At 36.8% G+C, this 22,583-nt stretch overlaps 2 protein-coding genes across 3 annotated transcripts in view; both read left to right on the top strand.

Annotated features, from left to right (window-relative positions):
• The window catches only part of LOC107503348 (ankyrin repeat domain-containing protein 26-like), a 44,593-nt gene extending 40,998 nt beyond the window's left edge, over window positions 1-3,595 (top strand). The window contains exon 19 of the mRNA XM_036226635.1: window positions 2,892-3,595. Within this exon, the coding sequence (XP_036082528.1) occupies window positions 2,892-3,056 (165 nt within the window). The 3' untranslated portion in view covers window positions 3,057-3,595. The remainder of the gene's footprint in view (window positions 1-2,891) is intronic.
• Window positions 3,596-6,457: 2,862 nt separating this feature from the next.
• Window positions 6,458-21,412, top strand: LOC118608691 (ankyrin repeat domain-containing protein 26-like). 2 transcript variants are annotated; one of them, XM_036228085.1, is made up of 7 exons: window positions 6,458-6,637; window positions 8,486-9,431; window positions 11,282-12,226; window positions 16,664-16,734; window positions 17,125-17,218; window positions 19,886-19,980; window positions 21,265-21,412. In XM_036228085.1, exons 2-7 carry the CDS (start codon window positions 8,667-8,669, stop codon window positions 21,407-21,409), a joined length of 2,115 nt encoding a protein of 704 aa, XP_036083978.1. In that variant the 5' UTR covers window positions 6,458-6,637; window positions 8,486-8,666; the 3' UTR covers window positions 21,410-21,412. The 2 variants fall into 2 exon arrangements, with proteins under 2 accessions (XP_036083978.1, XP_036083979.1); XM_036228086.1 differs by lacking the exons at window positions 16,664-16,734; window positions 19,886-19,980; window positions 21,265-21,412 and having other exon boundaries at window positions 17,125-17,145.
• Window positions 21,413-22,583: the final 1,171 nt, after the last annotated feature.

The following is a 22,583-nucleotide window of genomic DNA, read 5'->3' as shown; positions in this document are numbered from 1 at the left end:
GTTCTCAATCCATTGCTCTCCTACTTATCCTTCTGCTACCCCTACGATGTGGATATTGGTACACTTAATGTTGTCCCAGAGGTCTCTTAACCTATCCTCGTTTTTCTATTCTTATTTTTTTGCTGTTTTGTTTGGGTGTTTCTGCTATCTTGTCTTCCAACTCATTCTGTTTCTTCTGGTCTACTCTTGCGTATTATTCTTTTCAGTTATTGTGTTCTTCATTTCTGACTGGTTCTTTTATGTGGTTTCTATGTCCTTTTTTATATTTACTATTTGTTTGTTAAACTTCTCGTTGAGATCATCTATTCTCCCCTAATGTTCACTGAGCATTCTTATAACCATTGTTTTAAACTCTGTCTCTGGTAGGCTGCTTGCTTCCATCTTAGAAATTTTTCTGGCGTTTTCTCCTGTTGTTTCGCTTGAGGCATGTTTCTTTATTTTTCTCATTTTGGTGCCTCTCTGTATTTTTCTAATCTCGGGGAAGATTTGTTATGTCTCCCAGCCTTGCCCACGTGGCCTTATGTATTAGGTGTCCTGTGTGGCCCAGTGAAGCAGTCTCTTTAATCCCCTGCACTAGAGACTCTGGGCGTGTTCTTCGTGTGGGTGTGTGTTATTGTAGCTAAGCCTTTATTCCTGGTCGCACATCATTGAATAGGATTGACTGTTGGGATGACTGACTGTGGGGATTTTCCAGGCCCACAGGGTATGAGATGCTGTGTGGGGTTGACTACTTGGAGGAGAGTTTGCCCCAGCATGCTTTTGTTCACGTTGAGAACACTTTATTATGTACTACTTATGGTGCTAGTTGGGTATTGCTGTGTTGTGATCCAGCACTAGCCTCCAAGTATATTGGTTCTGTGGCACCTTGGTTAGGTCTCCCAAGTAGGCCAAGGTCAGCTGCTGCATTTGACTATGCGGGCTGCCTGGTGGGAGCTACAAAGTGATCCACGGATGGTTGCTTGCTTTGCTGGATTTAAAGGCATGTGGGAGAGACAGCACTGCAAGCTGAGGTCCAGTTACCCCCAATCCTGAGCCTGGTGTGGCTTAGCAAAAGGACCAGTGCAGCTCAAGGCCTGAGGCTGCCTGCCAGTTTCTCGTAAGACTCTGCAGTTGGAAGGGCTTTTGGGGGTATGCAAGTCGGGTGGTGTGAGTAGGCAGGGAGTCACCGGCATATACTGAGCAGTTTTCCCCTGGCCAATACACTGTCAGTTTTTGTGCGAGTGGTCTCCCTTGTTGTTTCCTGTAAAAGTCCCAGATCGCAGCTAGGCAAGCTGCTGCCTGCCTCAGGCCTGCAGATACCTGAGATCTGTTTAAGAAATATTGTAGCTCAGGGCAGTGTTTGTGACCCACCACCGGAAGTCTCTCTTGGTTTGCATGGGCTGTGTGTGAGTCAGATGAGCTGAGTGCTGTCATTTGCTCTCAGTTTTGAAGCCCAAGGAAAGTACAGGGTGGGCCTGGCTGCCCCATCGTACTTACCACATTTAATCTGTGGGTTGGGTAGAGCATGGTCTCAGGGACACAGCAGGTGGGGTGGGCTGATCTCACCGGGCCAATGCAGATTCCGAATTGATCGTGCGGGGGGAGCGTTCAACACGGGCGGTCTGATGCTCACCTGTAGACTGCCCCGGAGGGTGGCCAGACCAAGGAGCAGTGGAGGTCGTCCCTCCAGCCCTTGCCTCAGCACCAAGCAACACACTCTTTTCTCGCATCTCTTGTGCCTCTTGAGCTTCCCGCCCTCCTATGACACCAGGTTGCCTGTTGTCGACAAACGAGTCTGTGAGCAAGCCCTTAATTAAGGGGGACATTTCATTTCCAGGTTCCATTTCTGTCACCCAGACAGCCAAAATTTCCACCTATTTCTATAGTCATATTTTGTGTGAACTCCTATGCCTGGGTCTGGAACTCTGTGCTAGGGAGTCTCTGTCTCTTTCAGGGGCGGGGCTTCCATAGCCTCACTCTCCCTCCTGGTGCGAGCCTCTTTCATATCTCCACCTTTTCTACCAGTCTCAATGTGACTTTTTCTTTATATCCTCAGATGTGTATGTTGTGATCACCTAGACTTCAAGTGGTTGCCCATGTTGCTTATTTTATAATTTGGTTGGAATTTTAATGCAGTCCTGAGAGGTAGCATACCCCACTTTTAAGTAGCCCACCAAGTTGACCTTCCTCCCTCTCTGGTTGAAGCTTTATCAATTTTGTTTATCTTTTCAAAGAAGTGGCTCTTGGTTTCATTGATCTTTTGTGGTTTGTTTTAGACTCTAATGTGTATATTTCCATTCTAATCTTTCTTATCTCATTGTTTATACACACTGGGCTTTGGTGGTGGTTTTTTAGTTCTTCAAAGTGTAAGTTTAGATGGTTTATTAAAGATTTTTTTTTTGAGGTAGGCCAGTATTGCTAATAACATTCCCTGTTAGTTCTGCTTATGCCGTGTCCCATAAATTTTGTGTCACTGTGATTTCACTTCCCTTGGTCTCCAGGTATCGTTAAATTTCTTTTATGATCTCAATGTTAACCCATTCATTATTTAGTAACATATTATTTAGCCTTCATGTCTTTGTGTATTTCTCAGTTTTTTTTTTTTGTAATGATTTCTAATTTCATACTATTGTTGTCAAAAAGGATACTTGATTTGAATTCAGTCCTCTAAAGTTTATAGAGACTTGTTTGAGGCCTAACGTGAGTGATGTGTCTTGGGAAATGTTCCATGAGCACTTAAAAAGAAGGTATTATTATCTGCTGCTTTTGGGTGAAATACTCTTAAAAATCATGTAACTCCATCTGGTCTACTATATTACTTAAGGCCAGTGTTTCCTTGTAGATTTTTTCATATAGGTCCTACTTTAATTTCAGACGATATGACAATATATCATTTCATTTAATTCACTTAGGTTTCTGAGAGTCATGAAAAAGAAGAAGGTCTGTTGCATGAAAACCACATGTTGCGAGATGAAATTGCCATGCTGAGACTGGAAATAGACACAGTAAAAAATCAGAAGCAGGAAATGGAAAAAAAAACACTTGGAGGATATCGCCACTGTAAAAGACAAGAATGATGGTCTTCAAAACACAATGAGACCGAATGAAAAAACATTAACAAGAAAAATATTTCAATATACTGCACAGCTTAACATTCTGACAGCTGAGAATACAATGCTGAAATCTCAACTGAAGGATGAGAAACAAAACAAAGAAAGACTGGAAACGGAAATCAAATCCTACCGTTCTAAACTGGCTACTGCTGCGCATGATCATGAGCAAGGTCAGACATCAGAAGAAAACCTAAAACTTTCTTTCCAGAGAGAAGGAGACGAATGGCATTGTTTACGAGACAAAATGAATTTTGATCTGTCTAACCTGAAGGGGAACAATGAGATGCTTTCTCAGCAACTGTGTAAAGCTGAAAGTAAATTGAACAGCCTAGAAACTGAACTTCATCAGACAAGAGTTGCTCTCAGAGAAAAGACTTTGGTTTTAGAATGTGTACAAACAGACCTAAGCCAGACTCAGTGTCAAAAGAAGGAAATTGAATATAAGTATCAACACGAACAAGATAAAGTGAATGAATGCACCGAAAAGCAAAAATCCTTAGAGGAGAGATTTTCTCATCTACAAAGTGAAAATGTGTTGCTTCGACAGCAACTGGATGATGCTCGCCTCAAAGTTGCTGGTCAAGAAAAGGCACTCATTAATATGCGAGAACAGTTTCAGGATGCGAAAAAAAGACTTAAGGCTGAAAGGGAAAAACTGCAAGAAAGAAATAAGGAATTAATCAATGAATGTAATCATTTAAAAGAAAGGATGTATCAGTATGAAAATGAGAAAGCAGAAAGAGAAGTAAGTATCCAAAAAGACAACTATTTTTCAAATTTCCTAAAATAAAATTCAAAGTAATATTTGATTATGGCTACATGGTGAACCTAGTTCTGTATTTTCAAGCATACAGACTAGAAATGCATTTGCTCTATCAGTTTAAAAGCATACATCCAAGAACTAAAAATTAACCTGAGATAGCTTTTGTTTGAGGAACATATCGTGTTTTTAATGAAATTTTAGGTTCAAATTGGTGGTAGATATAGACTGAACTCAATACTTTAGTCTTACAATGCTAAAATCATAATTTAAATCTTCCCGTCACCATATTCCAATGCCATTATGAAGTAGATAAATGGAAATGCTCACACTGGGAATAAGTATTATGGAATTCATTTGCTCTCAGTTTTGAAGCCCAAGGAAAGTACAGGGTGGGCCTGGCTGCCCCATCGTACTTACCACATTTAATTTGTGGGTTGGGTAGAGCATGGTCTCAGGGACACAGCAGGTGGGGTGGGCTGATATCACCAGGCCAATGCAGATTCCGAATTGGTTGTGTGGGGGGAGCGTTCAACACAGGCGATGTGATGCTCACCTGCAGACTGCCCCGGAGGGTGGCCAGACCAAGGAGCAGTGGAGGTCGTCCCTCCAGCCCTTGCCTCAGCACCAAGCAACTCACTCTTTTCTCGCATCTCTTGTGCCTCTTGAGCTTCCCGCCCTCCTATGGCACCAGGTTGCCTGTTGTCGACAAACGAGTCTGTGAGCAAGCCCTTAATTAAGGGGGACATTTCATTTCCAGGTTCCATTTCTGTCACCCAGACAGCCAAAATTTCCACCTATTTCTATAGTCATATTTTGTGTGAACTCCTATGCCTGGGTCTGGAACTCTGTGCTAGGGAGTCCCTGTCTCTTTCAGGGGCGGGGCTTCCATAGCCTCACTCTCCCTCCTGGTGCGAGCCTCTTTCATATCTCCACCTTTTCTACCAGTCTCAATGTGACTTTTTCTTTATATCCTCAGATGTGTATGTTGTGATCACCTAGACTTCAAGTGGTTGCCCATGTTGCTTATTTTATAATTTGGTTGGAATTTTAATGCAGCCCTGAGAGGTAGCATACCCCACTTTTAAGTAGCCCACCAAGTTGACCTTCCTCCCTCTCTGGTTGAAGCTTTATCAATTTTGTTTATCTTTTCAAAGAAGTGGCTCTTGGTTTCATTGATCTTTTGTGGTTTGTTTTAGACTCTAATGTGTATATTTCCATTCTAATCTTTCTTATCTCATTGTTTATACACACTGGGCTTTGGTGGTGGTTTTTTAGTTCTTCAAAGTGTAAGTTTAGATGGTTTATTAAAAATTTTTTTTTTTGAGGTAGGCCAGTATTGCTATTAACATTCCCTGTTAGTTCTGCTTATGCCGTGTCCCATAAATTTTGTGTCGCTGTGATTTCACTTCCCTTGGTCTCCAGGGTTCGTTAAATTTCTTTTATGATCTCAATGTTAACCCATTCATTATTTAGTAACATATTATTTAGCCTTCATATCTTTGTGTATTTCTCAGTTTTTTTTTTTTGTAATGATTTCTAATTTCATACTATTGTTGTCAAAAAGGATGCTTGATATGAATTCAGTCTTCTAAAGTATAGAGACTTGTTTGAGGCCTAACGTGAGTGATGTGTCTTGGGAAATGTTCCATGAGCACTTGAAAAGAAGGTATTATTATCTGCTGCTTTTGGGTGAAATACTCTTAAAAATCATGTAACTCCATCTGGTCTACTGTATTACTTAAGGCCAGTGTTTCCTTGTAGATTTTTTCATATAGGTCCTACTTTAATTTCAGACGATATGACAATATGTCATTTCATTGAATTTCACTTAGGTTTCTGAGAGTCATGAAAAAGAAGAAGGTCTGTTGCATGAAAACCACATGTTGCGAGATGAAATTGCCATGCTGAGACTGGAAATAGACACAGTAAAAAATCAGAAGCAGGAAATGGAAAAAAAACACTTGGAGGATATCGCCACTGTAAAAGACAAGAATGATAGTCTTCAAAACACAATGAGACCGAATGAAAAAACATTAACAAGAAAAATATTTCAATATACTGCACAGTTTAACATTCTGACAGCTGAGAATACAATGCTGAAATCTCAACTGAAGAATGAGAAACAAAACAAAGAAAGACTGGAAACGGAAATCAAATCCTACCGTTCTAAACTGGCTACTGCTGCGCATGATCATGAGCAAGGTCAGACATCAGAAGAAAACCTAAAACTTTCTTTCCAGAGAGAAGGAGACGAATGGCATTGTTTCATTTACGAGACAAAATGAATTTTGATCTGTCTAACCTGAAGGGGAACAATGAGATTCTTTCTCAGCAACTGTGTAAAGCTGAAAGTAAATTGAACAGCCTAGAAACTGAGCTTCATCAGACAAGAGATGCTCTCAGAGAAAGGACTTTGGTTTTAGAATGTGTACAAACAGACCTAAGCCGGGCACAGTGTCAAAAGAAGAAAATTGAATATAAGTTTCAGCACGACAAAGATAAAGTGAATAAATGCACCGGAACACAGAAATCCCTAGAGGAGAGGTTATCTCAGCTACAAAGTGAAAATGCGCTGCTTCGACAGCAACTGGATGATGCTCACCACAAAGTTGCTGGTCAAGAAAAGGCACTCATTAATATGCGAGAACAGTTTCAGGATGCGAAAAAAAGACTTAAGGCTGAAAGGGAAAAACTGCAAGAAAAAAATCAGAAGTTAATCAATGAATGTAGTCATTTAAAAGAAAGAATGCATCGGTATGAATTGGATAAAGAAGAAAGAGAAGTAAGTATCCAGAAAGATAAATATTTTTCACATTTCTTAAAGAAATCTCAAAGTAATGTTTGATTATGGCTACACAGTGGACCTAGTTCTGTATTTTCAAGCATACAGACTAGAAATGCATTTGCTCTATCAGTTTAAAAGCATACATCCAAGAACTAAAAATTAACCTGAGATAGCTTTTGTTTGAGGAACATATCGTGTTTTTAATGAAATTTTAGGTTCAAATTGGTGGTAGATATAGACTGAACTCAATACTTTAGTCTTACAATGCTAAAATCATAATTTAAATCTTCCCGTCACCATATTCCAATCCCATTATGAAGCAGATAAATAGAAATGCTCATACTGGAAATAAGTATTATGGAATTCATTTGCTCTCAGTTTTGAAGCCCAAGGAAAGTACAGGGTGGGCCTGGCTGCCCCATCGTACTTACCACATTTAATTTGTGGGTTGGGTAGAGCATGGTCTCAGGGACACAGCAGGTGGGGTGGGCTGATCTCACCGGGCCAATGCAGATTCCGAATTGGTTGTGTGGGGGGAGCGTTCAACACAGGCGATGTGATGCTCACCTGCAGACTGCCCCGGAGGGTGGCCAGACCAAGGAGCAGTGGAGGTCGTCCCTCCAGCCCTTGCCTCAGCACCAAGCAACTCACTCTTTTCTCGCATCTCTTGTGCCTCTTGAGCTTCCCGCCCTCCTATGGCACCAGGTTGCCTGTTGTCGACAAACGAGTCTGTGAGCAAGCCCTTAATTAAGGGGGACATTTCATTTCCAGGTTCCATTTCTGTCACCCAGACAGCCAAAATTTCCACCTATTTCTATAGTCATATTTTGTGTGAACTCCTATGCCTGGGTCTGGAACTCTGTGCTAGGGAGTCCCTGTCTCTTTCAGGGGCGGGGCTTCCATAGCCTCACTCTCCCTCCTGGTGCGAGCCTCTTTCATATCTCCACCTTTTCTACCAGTCTCAATGTGACTTTTTCTTTATATCCTCAGATGTGTATGTTGTGATCACCTAGACTTCAAGTGGTTGCCCATGTTGCTTATTTTATAATTTGGTTGGAATTTTAATGCAGCCCTGAGAGGTAGCATACCCCACTTTTAAGTAGCCCACCAAGTTGACCTTCCTCCCTCTCTGGTTGAAGCTTTATCAATTTTGTTTATCTTTTCAAAGAAGTGGCTCTTGGTTTCATTGATCTTTTGTGGTTTGTTTTAGACTCTAATGTGTATATTTCCATTCTAATCTTTCTTATCTCATTGTTTATACACACTGGGCTTTGGTGGTGGTTTTTTAGTTCTTCAAAGTGTAAGTTTAGATGGTTTATTAAAAAATTTTTTTTTTGAGGTAGGCCAGTATTGCTATTAACATTCCCTGTTAGTTCTGCTTATGCCGTGTCCCATAAATTTTGTGTCGCTGTGATTTCACTTCCCTTGGTCTCCAGGAATCGTTAAATTTCTTTTATGATCTCAATGTTAACCCATTCATTATTTAGTAACATATTATTTAGCCTTCATATCTTTGTGTATTTCTCAGTTTTTTTTTTTGTAATGATTTCTAATTTCATACTATTGTTGTCAAAAAGGATGCTTGATATGAATTCAGTCTTCTAAAGTATAGAGACTTGTTTGAGGCCTAACGTGAGTGATGTGTCTTGGGAAATGTTCCATGAGCACTTGAAAAGAAGGTATTATTATCTGCTGCTTTTGGGTGAAATACTCTTAAAAATCATGTAACTCCATCTGGTCTACTGTATTACTTAAGGCCAGTGTTTCCTTGTAGATTTTTTCATATAGGTCCTACTTTAATTTCAGACGATATGACAATATGTCATTTCATTGAATTTCACTTAGGTTTCTGAGAGTCATGAAAAAGAAGAAGGTCTGTTGCATGAAAACCACATGTTGCGAGATGAAATTGCCATGCTGAGACTGGAAATAGACACAGTAAAAAATCAGAAGCAGGAAATGGAAAAAAAAACACTTGGAGGATATCGCCACTGTAAAAGACAAGAATGATAGTCTTCAAAACACAATGAGACCGAATGAAAAAACATTAACAAGAAAAATATTTCAATATACTGCACAGCTTAACATTCTGACAGCTGAGAATACAATGCTGAAATCTCAACTGAAGAATGAGAAACAAAACAAAGAAAGACTGGAAACGGAAATCAAATCCTACCGTTCTAAACTGGCTACTGCTGCGCATGATCATGAGCAAGGTCAGACATCAGAAGAAAACCTAAAACTTTCTTTCCAGAGAGAAGGAGACGAATGGCATTGTTTACGAGACAAAATGAATTTTGATCTGTCTAACCTGAAGGGGAACAATGAGATGCTTTCTCAGCAACTGTGTAAAGCTGAAAGTAAATTGAACAGCCTAGAAACTGAACTTCATCAGACAAGAGTTGCTCTCAGAGAAAAGACTTTGGTTTTAGAATGTGTACAAACAGACCTAAGCCAGACTCAGTGTCAAAAGAAGGAAATTGAATATAAGTATCAACACGAACAAGATAAAGTGAATGAATGCACCGAAAAGCAAAAATCCTTAGAGGAGAGGTTATCTCAGCTACAAAGTGAAAATGCATTGCTTCAACAGCAACTGAATGATGCTCACCTCAAAGTTGCTGGTCAAGAAAAGGCACTCATTAATATGCGAGAACAGTTTCAGGATGCGAAAAAAAGACTTAAGGCTGAAAGGGAAAAACTGCAAGAAAAAATTCAGAAGTTAATCAATGAATGTAGTCATTTAAAAGAAAGAATGCGTCGGTATGAATTGGATAAAGAAGAAAGAGAAGTAAGTATCCAGAAAGATAAATATTTTTCACATTTCTTAAAGAAATCTCAAAGTAATGTTTGATTATGGCTACACAGTGAACCTAGTTCTGTATTTTCAAGCATACAGACTAGAAATGCATTTGCTCTATCAGTTTAAAAGCATACATCCAAGAACTAAAAATTAACCTGAGATAGCTTTTGTTTGAGGAACATATCGTGTTTTTAATGAAATTTTAGGTTCAAATTGGTGGTAGATATAGACTGAACTCAATACTTTAGTCTTACAATGCTAAAATCATAATTTAAATCTTCCCGTCACCATATTCCAATGCCATTATGAAGTAGATAAATGGAAATGCTCACACTGGGAATAAGTATTATGGAATTCATTTGCTCTCAGTTTTGAAGCCCAAGGAAAGTACAGGGTGGGCCTGGCTGCCCCATCGTACTTACCACATTTAATTTGTGGGTTGGGTAGAGCATGGTCTCAGGGACACAGCAGGTGGGGTGGGCTGATCTCACCGGGCCAATGCAGATTCCGAATTGGTTGTGTGGGGGGAGCGTTCAACACAGGCGATGTGATGCTCACCTGCAGACTGCCCCGGAGGGTGGCCAGACCAAGGAGCAGTGGAGGTCGTCCCTCCAGCCCTTGCCTCAGCACCAAGCAACTCACTCTTTTCTCGCATCTCTTGTGCCTCTTGAGCTTCCCGCCCTCCTATGGCACCAGGTTGCCTGTTGTCGACAAACGAGTCTGTGAGCAAGCCCTTAATTAAGGGGGACATTTCATTTCCAGGTTCCATTTCTGTCACCCAGACAGCCAAAATTTCCACCTATTTCTATAGTCATATTTTGTGTGAACTCCTATGCCTGGGTCTGGAACTCTGTGCTAGGGAGTCCCTGTCTCTTTCAGGGGCGGGGCTTCCATAGCCTCACTCTCCCTCCTGGTGCGAGCCTCTTTCATATCTCCACCTTTTCTACCAGTCTCAATGTGACTTTTTCTTTATATCCTCAGATGTGTATGTTGTGATCACCTAGACTTCAAGTGGTTGCCCATGTTGCTTATTTTATAATTTGGTTGGAATTTTAATGCAGTCCTGAGAGGTAGCATACCCCACTTTTAAGTAGCCCACCAAGTTGACCTTCCTCCCTCTCTGGTTGAAGCTTTATCAATTTTGTTTATCTTTTCAAAGAAGTGGCTCTTGGTTTCATTGATCTTTTGTGGTTTGTTTTAGACTCTAATGTGTATATTTCCATTCTAATCTTTCTTATCTCATTGTTTATACACACTGGGCTTTGGTGGTGGTTTTTTAGTTCTTCAAAGTGTAAGTTTAGATGGTTTATTAAAAATTTTTTTTTTTGAGGTAGGCCAGTATTGCTATTAACATTCCCTGTTAGTTCTGCTTATGCCGTGTCCCATAAATTTTGTGTCGCTGTGATTTCACTTCCCTTGGTCTCCAGGAATCGTTAAATTTCTTTTTTGATCTCAATGTTAACCCATTCATTATTTAGTAACATATTATTTAGCCTTCATGTCTTTGTGTATTTCTCAGTTTTTTTTCTTGTAATGATTTCTAATTTCATACTATTGTTGTCAAAAAGGATGCTTGATTTGAATTCAGTCTTCTAAAGTTTATAGAGACTTGTTTGAGGCCTAACGTGAGTGATGTGTCTTGGGAAATGTTCCATGAGCACTTGAAAAGAAGGTATTATTATCTGCTGCTTTTGGGTGAAATACTCTTAAAAATCATGTAACTCCATCTGGTCTACTGTATTACTTAAGGCCAGTGTTTTCTTGTAGATCTTTTCATATAGGTCCTACTTTAATTTCAGACGATATGACAATATGTCATTTCATTGAATTTCACTTAGGTTTCTGAGAGTCATGAAAAAGAAGAAGGTCTGTTGCATGAAAACCACATGTTGCGAGATGAAATTGCCATGCTGAGACTGGAAATAGACACAGTAAAAAATCAGAAGCAGGAAATGGAAAAAAAACACTTGGAGGATATCGCCACTGTAAAAGACAAGAATGATGGTCTTCAAAACACAATAAGACTGAATGAAAAAACATTAAGAAGAATAATATTTCAATATACTGCACAGCTTAACATTCTGACAGCTGAGAATACAATGCTGAAATCTCAACTGAAGGATGAGAAACAAAAGAAAGAAAGACTGGAAACGGAAATCAAATCCTACCGTTCTAAACTGGCTACTGCTGCGCATGATCATGAGCAAGGTCAGACATCAGAAGAAAACCTAAAACTTTCTTTCCAGAGAGAAGGAGACGAATGGCTTTGTTTACGAGTCAAAATGAATTTTGATCTGTCTAACCTGAAGGGGAACAATGAGATGCTTTCTCAGCAACTGTGTAAAGCTGAAAGTAAATTGAACAGCCTAGAAACTGAACTTCATCAGACAAGAGTTGCTCTCAGAGAAAAGACTTTGGTTTTAGAATGTGTACAAACAGACCTAAGCCAGACTCAGTGTCAAAAGAAGGAAATTGAATATAAGTATCAACACGAACAAGATAAAGTGAATGAATGCACCGAAAAGCAAAAATCCTTAGAGGAGAGGTTATCTCAGCTACAAAGTGAAAATGCATTGCTTCAACAGCAACTGAATGATGCTCACCTCAAAGTTGCTGGTCAAGAAAAGGCACTCATTAATATGCGAGAACAGTTTCAGGATGCGAAAAAAAGACTTAAGGCTGAAAGGGAAAAACTGCAAGAAAAAATTCAGAAGTTAATCAATGAATGTAGTCATTTAAAAGAAAGAATGCGTCGGTATGAATTGGATAAAGAAGAAAGAGAAGTAAGTATCCAGAAAGATAAATATTTTTCACATTTCTTAACGAAATCTCAAAGTAATGTTTGATTATGGCTAAACAGTGAACCTAGTTACATATTTCAAGCATACAGACTAGCAATGCATTTGCTCTATCACTTTAAAGGCGTAAATCCAACAACTAAAAATTAACCTGAGATAGCTTTTGTTTGAGGAACATATCGTGTTTTTAATGAAATTTTAGGTTCAAATTGGTGGTAGATATAGACTGAACTCAATAGTTTAGTCTTACAATGCTACAATCATAATTTAAATCTTCCCGTCACCATATTCCAATGCCATTATGAAGTAGATAAATGGAAATTCTCACACTGGGAATGAGTATTATGAAATTCAGGTTCAGGTGAGTGGACTTCTTTGACAGTTAATTCCAGATTTCACAGATGAACTGATCTGTAGATGTTTTGTCTCTAAGTACCTTCCTTTCAGTAGCTTCTTATATTTTACTGTTGGTATAGTTTCATTTTTATTCATGGCAATTTGCATGAAATTTGGAAACGTTTCGGTCTTACATAGTGTATTCTTAGGATCCCTGAACACTCTAAAGGCAGCTACTTTTCATTAATCACATTTTGGGAAAGATGCGATGTGTTTTAGCAGTACTAAGTAGATTTAATCTTTCCACTGTGATTTCGCATTTTCATTGACTATTTTTATAAATAATTTCCCCATAATTCTCATTTTACGTGCTGTAGTCTATGATTTGGACATAAGTTTGTCTAATATACAAAGAATTGCAGCCCGCTGTGATTTGCTAATTTTGCATTGGATCTGGATTTTTCGCCTCGAGAGGAGTGGCAGGATTCATGTGCTGCATGGAGAAGGGCAAGCCCTGGTGACCTTGGGCCGTGAAGGCCTTTGGAATGACTTCGCTATTATTCTGAGATGTGGGAATATATCGGATGGATTTGAGTAGAGTACTCAATATGTGAGGAACTCTGAAATTAATTCAAGCTTCTGATTAAAAAAAAAAAAAAAAAGAGGAATAACATTTCACAGTGTGGTCTGACCGAAGTTCCTTTATCTTCTTGAGACTTCAGTAGATTGTAAATGTTTGCAGATTCATCAGGGAGAATGGATAGTGGGGCTTAATTCTCTGTCTAAGTAACCTCATACTGATTAGAAAAGAGGATACTACCTTTTGTGTCTTTAACTAAATTAAGTAAATAGCAACGTGTCCATCTGAGGATAAAAGGTCAATTGATGTATGTGGCGATCTTCTTCAAGTTACAGTTTATGGTAAGAATAGATAACTCTTCCAAATACATATATTAGAGTTATCTTTCTTAACACAATTTAAGAATAATGCGTTTTGTAAAATGGTAACTGAAATATGCTACTAGGTGGTCGTGAGACAACTCCAACAAGAATTGGCTGACACCCTCAGTAAACAATCTATATCAGAGGTGTCGCTGGAGGTTACAGCACGTTATCATACGAATTTAGGAGATGAGACACACGATGTGAAGACAAAATTAGATCCAATCAGAAGTCAAGTATGTATGAAATTTAACATGCCATCAGTTAATCTATACTTGGTCACATAATTTAAAGTGTTTAGGATACTAATTTTTATGAGCAGCTTTATTTTGAATGTCCCTTTTGATTAATTTCTATAATTTTATTATCTTTGTAATGCGCTGATTTTAAAACTTTAATGCTGTCATTTTTTATGACATGTTTGTTATTAATATTTATCCTTGAGCAAATTGAGAATTATAAAACATTTATCATTAGGGCTGAGAGACTTTTTTCTACTAAACCATGTATGTTTTAGTAAAATCTCCCTTATTGTGAAGAGGGCATACTTTAAAATCAAAATATATGGTTAGTGGAACATTATAGAAAGCTATCTTATTTTTTTATCTTAGCACTGTACACGGATATATAATCTATATATATAATTCATAGATTTCAGGTAACTTGTATAGAAATGTCATTATACAAATCAGTTGAAGTAGAGATTTCTCTCATTTTCTTTCCATTTTAGAAATGTTATAAAAGCATGGAAATATTCAGATCATAATACTCATACAAGAGAGAATTAAGAAAATTGTATAGATCCACTATTGGATTTAAAAAACAACTTTATTGGGATATAATTCACATATCATAGAGTACACCCATTTAAAATGTAGAATTCAGTATAGCTTAATATCTTCATAGAATTGGGAAAATATTACCACCATCAGTTATAGTATGTTTTCATCACTCCAAAAAGCACCCCCACATCTCTTAGCTGTTACTCCAAGCTTCCCACCTCTCCAGCCCCAATCAACCACCATTCTCCTCACCGTCTCTATATATTTGCCTGTTCTGAATATTTCATATTAATGGAATCACACAACATGTGGTCCTTTTTTCACTGGGTTCTCTCATTTAACATCATGCCCACAAGGTTCAACAGTGTTATAGCACATATTAATATTTTCTTTCTTTTTATTGCTGAACAACACTTCATTGTGTGGCTAAACCACTTACCTGTTCATCAGTTGATGGAATTTCCTGCTGTTTACACTTTTGTGCTGTTAAAAATTCTCCTACAAACATTAGTTTACAAATTATTCTGTAAACATATGTTTTCATTTTTCTGCCATTGGATTTTGTCCTCTGAGCGACTTAGGCTGGTTTCGCCATCTCTCAGCCTTTACTCATGCTATTCTTTCTGTCTTTCAGTTTTTATTTCTCTTGCCTAATCCTGTGTCAACTCAGACTCAGATCCCGCTCTCTCCTTCTCCGTGAAGCTTTCTCTGACCGTTCTAGCTCTGATTGAGATCATTCTCTTCATATAGCCTGTGCAGAACAATTTAGCCCTTACTTTTACATTGTTATAATTTTTTTTTTTCATGTAAGGTAATCATGTCTTTCTAAGTTTAAATTTATTTAAGGGGAAACACCATTTGATATGTTGTTACTTGTCCTTGTATCAATTGAAAATACTTTATCTGAACAGTTGTTAGGATAAAATTCATTATTTTATACCACACTAATACTTTCTACTTGGAGACACTAATATAACGAAGCTTTTATTCTAAATGTATTTTAATTTGAAATAGGAAATTATTTAATTGAATACTTGTTTTTCCCCCTCAATGTAAAAAAAAAAAAGTCAAAATCAGCCTTCCTTCACTCTGCAGCTAGAATTGGGATTTATAGATTTATAGCACTTTCCCTATGTAAAACTCTGGTGATGGCTTTTCTGGTATGTCATGCCACATTGCCAGAATCTACTCATCAGAAAACTTGCTAACACACCCCAATGTGAATAGTTTCTGGGAAGGAATTGATTCTGGAACGTTTATTTAGCCATAGCGTCCATTATTTTTGCATCAGTGGCTTTACCCTGCCTCTCCTGGTCCTGTAAGTTACATACTCAGTGCAGGAGATACTCTTTGCCTTGTAGTCCACAATCATTGCTCACTGAGTAGCACAGAGAGGAAGTACATTATAAATCATTACAAGCAGCAAAAAGTACTGTTGGCTAGTAGAATTGGTGAAAGTTTTTTGAAGGACCATGGTATATTCTGGGCTTCATGCTCCCCATTTGCTTCTATTTTCAGTGGTATGAAGAATGATTAGAGTGCAACTTGCATAAGAAACCACTTCCATTGGCATGCCATCTGCATAAAATATGTAACTTTATTAGAACATAACTTTATTAGCAATAATAATGATACTAATTGAAGACACTGAGAGCTTGCTATGCTGCACATACTCTTCTAAGCACTTTACATATATTCCCTGATTTAAACTTCCCAACATCCCAGTGAGGTAAATCCCATTATTATTTCCATTTTACTGATGAAGGGAGACAGAAGAAAGTGCTTTGAAAGTACTTTGCTCAAGGTCACACTGATAATAACTAGTGGACCTGGGATTCAAACCCAGGGATTCCAGCTTCTGTGTAGGTACTGGCTCTCAAACTATTCAATGAAGTATCTGGTTGTCACCAAAAGCCTCCTATTAACTTTCATAATCACTGGAATGGCCATGGTCATCCACATGTGTGACTATTTGAAATGATAGTTGATATGGTGCTTGGCATACAAAAATGTAAATATTTATCATAAGGTAACTTGCTATTTTTCTCTAGTTGACCAATATATAAATCTGCATATTTATCTGATAAAATATAATTTGAAAATATGAATAACGTTTTTGTTTTGGTGCTAGGAAAAAGGTTAGTAAACTTTTCTGTAAAGGGCCAACAGAGTAAATATTTTAGGCTCTATGGGCCATATGGTGTCTCTTGTCACACCTCATCTCTGCTGTTATGACACAAAGTAGCCATAAACGAAACGCAGATGAAAGAGTTTGGCTTTGTTTCAACAAAATTTTAGTTACACATACAGGTATGTTGTATGGGATTATCAGTGGTTCAAGGTCTTTTTTTTTAAATTTTAGGTGCAAGAAGCAAGCGATGAACATGTAAAAGCCATAAAATGTGCAGAGAAGATGCAAGATCAAACGCAAAAGTATTATTTGTATTTATTTTCTCCTTAGGGATTTATAAAAAAAACTGATTGGGGTGACATTGGTTAAAAATTGAAAGCAGCACAAACAATAAAAAGTATTTATAAAGCAGATGAGCAGTATGAGAGTTAGATCAGCAATGATAATAAATACATATGTGAAAGTGGATAAAAATTTCAGCTTTGAGATATTTTAATGCATAATTTATGTACATTATCTCTACAATCTTGCACATTACTTAGAAAACGCAACTATAAAAATTACACAATTGCCAAATCATCTACTTTTGAAATTTTAAGATTTTTGGCAATGGCATCTTCAGATGTCTGTGCAGAAATTATGTGATATGTTTCAAGACTGTGTGAGAATAATTATTTTAATACATGTTTTAGGCTTGAAATTGAATGTGCTGAGTTAAAAGACACAATCAAAAAGCAAGCCAGCAGAATTGAACAGCTTCAGAGACACCTGTTAAGTACAAATTTGGTAAGTCAATGTCTCAATTTCTGTCATACTGCAAAGGGATTTTTATCTCTTTTGTAGTAGTATATAAGAATATTTGGAGAACATGAAAAGTTTCGTTGACAAAAGTATGTATTGTACTCATATTGACCATACTTGCTAGTAGTCAGGTAACTTCTTTTTATAGAGGGAGCTGTGAATTCAAAAGATTAATAATTTTTATAGTAATATTTTAATAAAAAGTATTATCACAGTCTGAAAGTAATATTTGATATATACCACATTTTGTATAGCATTCATTTTGGTTTTTCATGCTTTTGGCTATTTTTCATAATACCATTATAAATGTGGGACTCCAAATATCTGAGTCAAGACATTTGATCATTGATTTGATCTGGCATTCTGAATTTCTCTTATAATCTAAACCCTTCAGTGAGATTTCGAAAATCAATTCCTTTTAGTGTTCTAATTTGTTCTTTGTTCTTTTCATCATGAATGCATACTAGGTCATTATGCAAGCCCTTTCCTGAAGGAATGTATTTTTCTCTTTGTTAGATTTTTATAAAAGAGAGAGATGCCAATGAAGATGTAGAAATGGCTGCTCAATTATGGCCTTACATAGTAACATTGTGCTCCTAGCATTGCAAGTTTAGAAACTAATGATTTTTTCCATTCACTTGAGTTAATCAGCCTTTCAAAGGTTTCACAATTCAATCTCAGAAAAGATTGATAGGAGTTGGCATAAAGAGAAAGCCACGTTAACTACTAAGCAGGACAGAATTCCCGTCACTCCTGCCCTCGTGGGAGAGACAACCTATGATTTAAGATCAGAAGAGTGCATTGTGCTCCCCACACTGGAGCTGTGAGGTAGACACACCTATCAACTGGCTTCCTTCTGTCACTGTAGCTGGGTCCATGCGATTTCATTACACAGATATACTTATCAAGGAAAATGCAAGATTGTGTTGATCACCCTCCCTGTGGTCAAAGAAATACTTAAAATTATAGCTTTTTTCAACTTCATATATATTGGACACATTGTATTAGCATACTTTTCATACAAGTGACATGACAATATATTGATAAAGAGTCTTCCTTGAATGAGAGTGCCTGGAATTGTCACTTTAAAGCTTTAGACATAAATCTATTAAGGTATCAAAACTTGAAAATTTTGTAAGCAAACCCAGTACTAATTGAGCTTATACAAAAATATTGAGTGATTTTTTTTTTGTAGACGTCTGTAGAAATGAATTACGATTACAATGTGGAATTATTGGTCACTGTACGGTCTACTTACTCTGTGAATAAAAGGTTTAATAACAAGCAGATTTCAACAAACTCAGTCAATAGTCTAACATCTCTAGAAGGTTCTAATCTCATGAATCTGCAGGCTAGATCCTACCTGGGTTAATATATTTGATCCACACAATGTTGAGGTGGGAAATCTGGATTGGGAAGAGAGAGCTCTACCTGACTCAGCCTTCAAACAAGTTGAGAGTGCACCTGAATGGATCTTGAGAGGAAGACTTGGATAGGTCATGTCAAGTCTCTGTGGAATAGAAAATGATTTAATAAAAAAGCTAATAATGGATAGTCTGATACTTGTGAAAAGTTTCTGCATTCTAAGAGAAAAACAGGGCGAAGTATGCTGGTCAATGTCCTGAGAGGGAAGGGACCTCCAAGATCAGAAGATAACACTACTCCCAAAGCAACACCAATAAGAATCAACATAAAATGTACAATATTAGCTAATCACAGATAATATCCTTAACCAAACACTTGGTTAAGGATATTATCTGCGAGGAATTAGAAGAAAGAAAAGGACAGATGACCTCATTGAGGGGGCCAAGGCTGACATGTAGTTTAAGGAATCTGGTGTCCAGGACTGAACATCAGGGCTGCTGTTGCTCAGAAATGACTTGGGGTTAGAGGAGCAGGAAGTATGGGGGAAGGGCTGTCAGTTGCTCCTCAGAAGTAAAGCAGGATAAGGACTAAAGAAAAAAAGAATCCTCAAAAAAATTTTAGTGCAGTTATAGGCTTGAAAGTCAGACTCTTATGTAAAAGAGGAGAATAAGTGGTGAAATATGAATATGTGGATGAGACCATGTATGATAGAATGTTAGAGTCCAATGGAAGAGGAGAAACAGGATGATAGAAAAAGCTACAAGAGTCAAGGAAAAGTTATGTATTTATATAACATAGAGGAGACTTTAATAGAAAAGGAGAAATTGGAATCTCATCCTAAAGTCGGATTATTCTCATTATGTAATGAGAACTGCATGGGAACTTTTTAAAGATTATCTCAGTAAGATGTGATTTAATAAAACCTGGAATATCTTGAATTACTAATGAAAATATTTGCAGGGCATCATTAGAAACTAAAAGCTAAATATAAGCACTCTTTATAAAAGATTTTAACAGCATTTTCCATAGAAAAACATCTGTTTTTTAACAAATTTTGGCAATTCAAAATTCCAGAAAAAAATTGATGATCATGTAGAATCAATGTGAACCGTTTTAAGAAAAGTCATTGTTTTTAAAATCTGTCCTTATTGCCATCAGGTTTACAAACTGAATTTTATAACCCTCTCTACACATATTTTATGAATTTATGAGGAATAATATTTTAAAGAAAGAAGGGTAAGTCTCTAGATGTTTAAAATTCATTTTGTTTAAAAATGTTTTTCACAGTCTGAGAATGAAAAGGAGCTACTAAAACAATCTCTGGAATATCGTTTGGATGAAGAAAAGAGGAAAAATGATGAATTAGAAAAAGAGATTACCAGGTAAGATTTTATTATTTCAGATCATTTTAACTATTAATTAAGATTTAGCTATCATTTTACTTTATTAAAACCTAAATACAATTTTATTTCATATCTCTAATTTATATAAGTAAACAAAATTATCTTCTTTAAAAAATTTCTTTAGAAACTCACGGCACAAACCTTTTTGAATGCCAAATAGTATACCTACTCTTTAATGATTCCTGAAACAATAAAGACAATTCTTTTTGCATATATTGTAACTGCATTCTTCTTTGTCTACCTTGAATTTTTATTTCTGTGAGACGTCTTTGCCCTCTCTGGTAATCTTTCCTTCTTTTAGTAGTGTTTTTCCTTTCAACACTCCAACAGTCAAATGTCTAAAAACAGATCTGTGTCATGGTTTAACAAGATCAACAATTATCTTGATTTGGCCAGTTTTCTTTCTACCTTTTTCAGTTTTAAAATATATTCCACATGCAAAAATGTATGTATGACTAAAAGAAAAATAAGATGAGTAATCCTGTTTTTATGACTTAGAACAAAAAATAATGAAATCTTTCCCGATGTCTGAGAAGCACCCCACATGGCTTCCTGTCAGTTTATCTGCTGAAAAAATAAGTTTGTTTTCTGATTCTCACCAATGTTTTTTTCTCTCATTTAACTGTCTTTCTCTATGTTGTTTTGTATCCCTTTAATTTCGCTAACATTGTGCTATCAACATCTCTTTCCTACAGGCTTAAAGAGACTATATTACACATTATCTCTCTGATTATTTCTTTCTTCCAAAGGCCTGTCCTTTACCTTTTGCCCTTTGGTCAGATTTCAAAGAGTTCTCTTTCCTACTTCTCTTGCTATTTTGAATGATCTCTTACTGATACTTTCTTTTCTTCTTGTAGACTATCATGAAGTGGGTACCAAAAGGTATTTTTGTGTTTTTTCAAAACATTCATGTATAATTATGCTTTTCTTTTTCACCTTGAATATTGATGTCTGGTGTATAGCTGATTTAAAAAGATGTTAAGGTTTTATATTAATATTGGAAAACATTAATTATAACTCATTTATAAGAACTCTATATAGTTATAATATCTGTTTCATATGTTATAAAATTATTTTTCATATTGTTTATCTAAGACTATACTGTAGTTAATACGTTTTCATACAATATTTGATTGGAACAAATAAGAGGATTCTAATTTATAGATTTGCATATTTTATATACAAGAACATAATATCAGCTTAAATAAGAATCAAATACTTACTCTTAATGAATTGGTTTCCTCATTTTGTACTTTTCTGCAGACTTAAGGAACTCTTAAAAATTACAGGAAGGAAATTAAATGAATATGAAAAGGGAGAGCTTCATTTCTCTGGAGATTTAAGACCCAGTCACACTGAAATGGATGTTCCAATTACTAAGTTAAAACAGAAGGTAATTTTTTATTGAATTTATTAGGGGGTCATTGTTTTATAAAATGATATAGGTTTGAAGTGTACAGTTCAATAATACATCATATGGATACTGCATTGTGTGTTCACCACCCAAAGTTAAGTTTCCTTTCATCACCATGTATTTGACCCCCTTTAACATTATCTACTTCCCCTTCCCCGACTTCCTTCTGGTAACCATTCAACTGTTGCTTGCGTTCATGAATCTCTGTTTGTTTTTCCTGTATGTTTGTTGCTTTCAGTTTAATATCCCATATATGAGTGAAATCATATGGTTCTCAATGTTTTCTGTCTGACTTATTTCACTTAGCATGATAATCTCAAGATCCATCCATTTGTCACAAATGGAAATATTTCATCTTTTCTTATGACTGAATAATATTCCACTGTGTATATGTACCACATCTCCTTTATCCAGTCATCTATCAAAGGACAGTTCAGTTGTTTCCATGTCGTGGCCATTGTGAATAATGCTGCTATGAGCACCAGGGTCTATATATCTTTATGAATAATATTTTTCAGATATTAGGGGTAAATACCCAGAGGAGGGATGTGGTAATTCTATTCTTAATTTTTTGAGAAACTGCCATACTGTTTTCCATCCCTATTTACATCCCTACAGCAGCATATGAGGGTTCCTTTCTTCCTACATCCACTCCAACTCTTGTTATTATTTGTCCCATTGATGATAGCCATTTTAACAAGTGTGAAGTGATTTTGATTTGCATTTTAGGACCCCAAAATCACTTAATTTGAGGAACTACACACCACTCAATGATTTGAGCAGTGTAATATAGATTATTCTCCAATTTTAGAGACTTGATAACCGTGAGAAAGACAGCCTTTTTTATATCATTTTTCTATAAAGTGGACATACCTCTATCTTAAACCCTGGCTAGTCATCTAAAGCCAAGAAGCACACCATTATATGACCCAAAGCAGTAGCACCAAATTGATTTTTTTTGCAATAGATTTACTGAGATATAATGAATAAGCCATGTATTTTGCTCATTTAAATTGCATGAATCAGTGGCTTTTACTCTATTCAGAGAGTTATATAGTCATCACAATCAATCTTAGAATATTTTCATCACCCTAAAAAGTGTCATTGTACTCTTTTGCCTTCCCCGTGTTCCAGTTCCCCTTCTCCTCTCATGAACTCTAGGGAACCA

The sequence above is a fragment of the Rousettus aegyptiacus genome, unplaced genomic scaffold (assembly GCF_014176215.1).
Source record: "Rousettus aegyptiacus isolate mRouAeg1 unplaced genomic scaffold, mRouAeg1.p scaffold_m13_p_10, whole genome shotgun sequence".
Taxonomy (NCBI): domain Eukaryota; kingdom Metazoa; phylum Chordata; class Mammalia; order Chiroptera; family Pteropodidae; genus Rousettus; species Rousettus aegyptiacus.
The sequence above is the reverse complement of the archived record's forward strand: the minus strand, read 5'-3'. Positions and strand labels throughout refer to the sequence as shown.

Excerpts from the sequence above, each read along its gene's own strand:
- LOC118608691 (XM_036228085.1), top strand. The coding sequence starts at position 8,667 with ATGAGACCGAATGAAAAAACATTAACAAGAAAAATATTTCAATATACT. Across the intron at positions 16,735-17,124 it reads ATGCAAGATCAAACGCAAAA|GCTTGAAATTGAATGTGCTG; the intron begins GTATTATTTGTA and ends TACATGTTTTAG. Across the intron at positions 19,981-21,264 it reads TTAGAAAAAGAGATTACCAG|ACTTAAGGAACTCTTAAAAA; the intron begins GTAAGATTTTAT and ends ACTTTTCTGCAG.